This window comes from Arachis duranensis, chromosome 2 (assembly GCF_000817695.3).
Source record: "Arachis duranensis cultivar V14167 chromosome 2, aradu.V14167.gnm2.J7QH, whole genome shotgun sequence".
NCBI classification, from domain to species: Eukaryota; Viridiplantae; Streptophyta; class Magnoliopsida; order Fabales; family Fabaceae; genus Arachis; species Arachis duranensis.
The window spans coordinates 7,378,762-7,380,322 of record NC_029773.3 but is presented as its reverse complement, the minus strand read 5'-3'; the positions used below and the strand labels follow the sequence as shown (position 1 = coordinate 7,380,322).

At 18.6% G+C, this 1,561-nt stretch overlaps 1 protein-coding gene across 1 annotated transcript in view; it reads right to left on the bottom strand.

The window, feature by feature from the left end:
• Positions 1-1,561, bottom strand: part of LOC107473242 (acid phosphatase 1) — a 5,949-nt gene that overhangs the window by 3,798 nt on the left and 590 nt on the right. The window contains exon 2 of the mRNA XM_052257719.1: positions 1,023-1,270. Coding sequence (XP_052113679.1) covers positions 1,023-1,270 — 248 coding nt within the window. The remainder of the gene's footprint in view (positions 1-1,022; positions 1,271-1,561) is intronic.

The following is a 1,561-nucleotide window of genomic DNA, read 5'->3' as shown; positions in this document are numbered from 1 at the left end:
TATTTTAAAAGAACAAAAATATTTTTTATTTAAAATAATCTGATAATTTTTATTTTTATTTTTATTTAAATATCAAAAGTACCATAAAAAAGATGTGTTATTTTTATATCTTGTAGTTTATAAATTATTTTAAAATTTAATAATTATTTTAATAATTGCATTGTATATAATTAAAATTTTTTTTATCAAAACCACTCTCTTTAAACTATATAAATAGAGTAGTTATATTTATTACAATATAAATTTGTCTAATTTAACATTTAATTGTCTGAAAAGTCTCCATTTTTTGTTTGATTTTTTTTCCTTAATACAAATATAATTTTATATCTTAACTTTCATTTACTTGAAGTAATAAATTATAACTTGTGTCTTAGCTTCAATGGTTACTGTTAACAAAACGATTGAAAAAATTTATTTGTTTTTTTTCCAACTTTATCCTTCATTCATATATATTATATATGTATATTATTTTTTAATGAAATTTTTAGTACTTAATATTCATATAAAAATTTTAATCATTTCTACTAATACAAATTTTTTAATTGAATTTTGTTATTTTTTTGTTTGGTTTTGTCTCGTTTTTATAGTGGGTTCTTGAATTAAAGTGTATTTTGTTTATTGTTGTTAATTTTTTATAATATGAATTATTAATCCTATTAGAAAGACTAAATTAAATTAAAGAAGAGTACTCAAAAAAAGAATACTAAAAATTATAACTAAAAAATATTCAATTTTAACCCATAAATTTAAGTTCTTTTCAAAAACATTTATAGTAAAAAGAATGCTAAAAAATGCGATTTTAAATAATATAAATTCATATTTTTTTAATAATTTTTATTTAAATATAATTTTAAATAATGTAATTTAAACAATATTTATTTATTATAATATATTTTTATATAAAAATAGTCGAACAATATATATTTTAAAATTTAACACAGAACAAAGATTATCCATTATTAATAAGATTAAGAGTGAAATAATGAAAAGCAACCGTGATAAAAGTAATAAGAATAAATTACCTCAAAATAAGACGTTCATAACCAATGAAACCTTGGTTATGCAAGTTGTCAGTGGTAATTTTACCAAGTGTTGCTTGGTCTCTTCCAGTTAGCAAGAATACCTTGAATCCTCTCTCTCTTAGTGTTTTGAACAATTGTAATACGGCAGGATTTGCTGGACACATTCCCTTCATAATCCATGCCTTAAATTTTGCTGAATCAAATGGATCGCATCTGCACATATAATTATCTCTATAAGTGAATGTCGCCAAAATAAAAACATAATTGAGTACGAAAATTTTATGTATATATAAAAAATTAGTTCTACATGTATTTTTTTATAAATATATATTATTTAATTTATTTGTAATATATATTTTGTATTTTAATATATATTTCAAGTGATTTTTTGTTTGTTTTAACTAAAAAATTAGTGTTTTAAATTTTAGTTGTTTCATTCTCCTAAATGAAAATAGAATTTCACAATAAGATAAAAAAATAATATATTCATAATTTACATTTAAAATTGAAAAAAATGCAAAATTATTAAACTCTGTTTA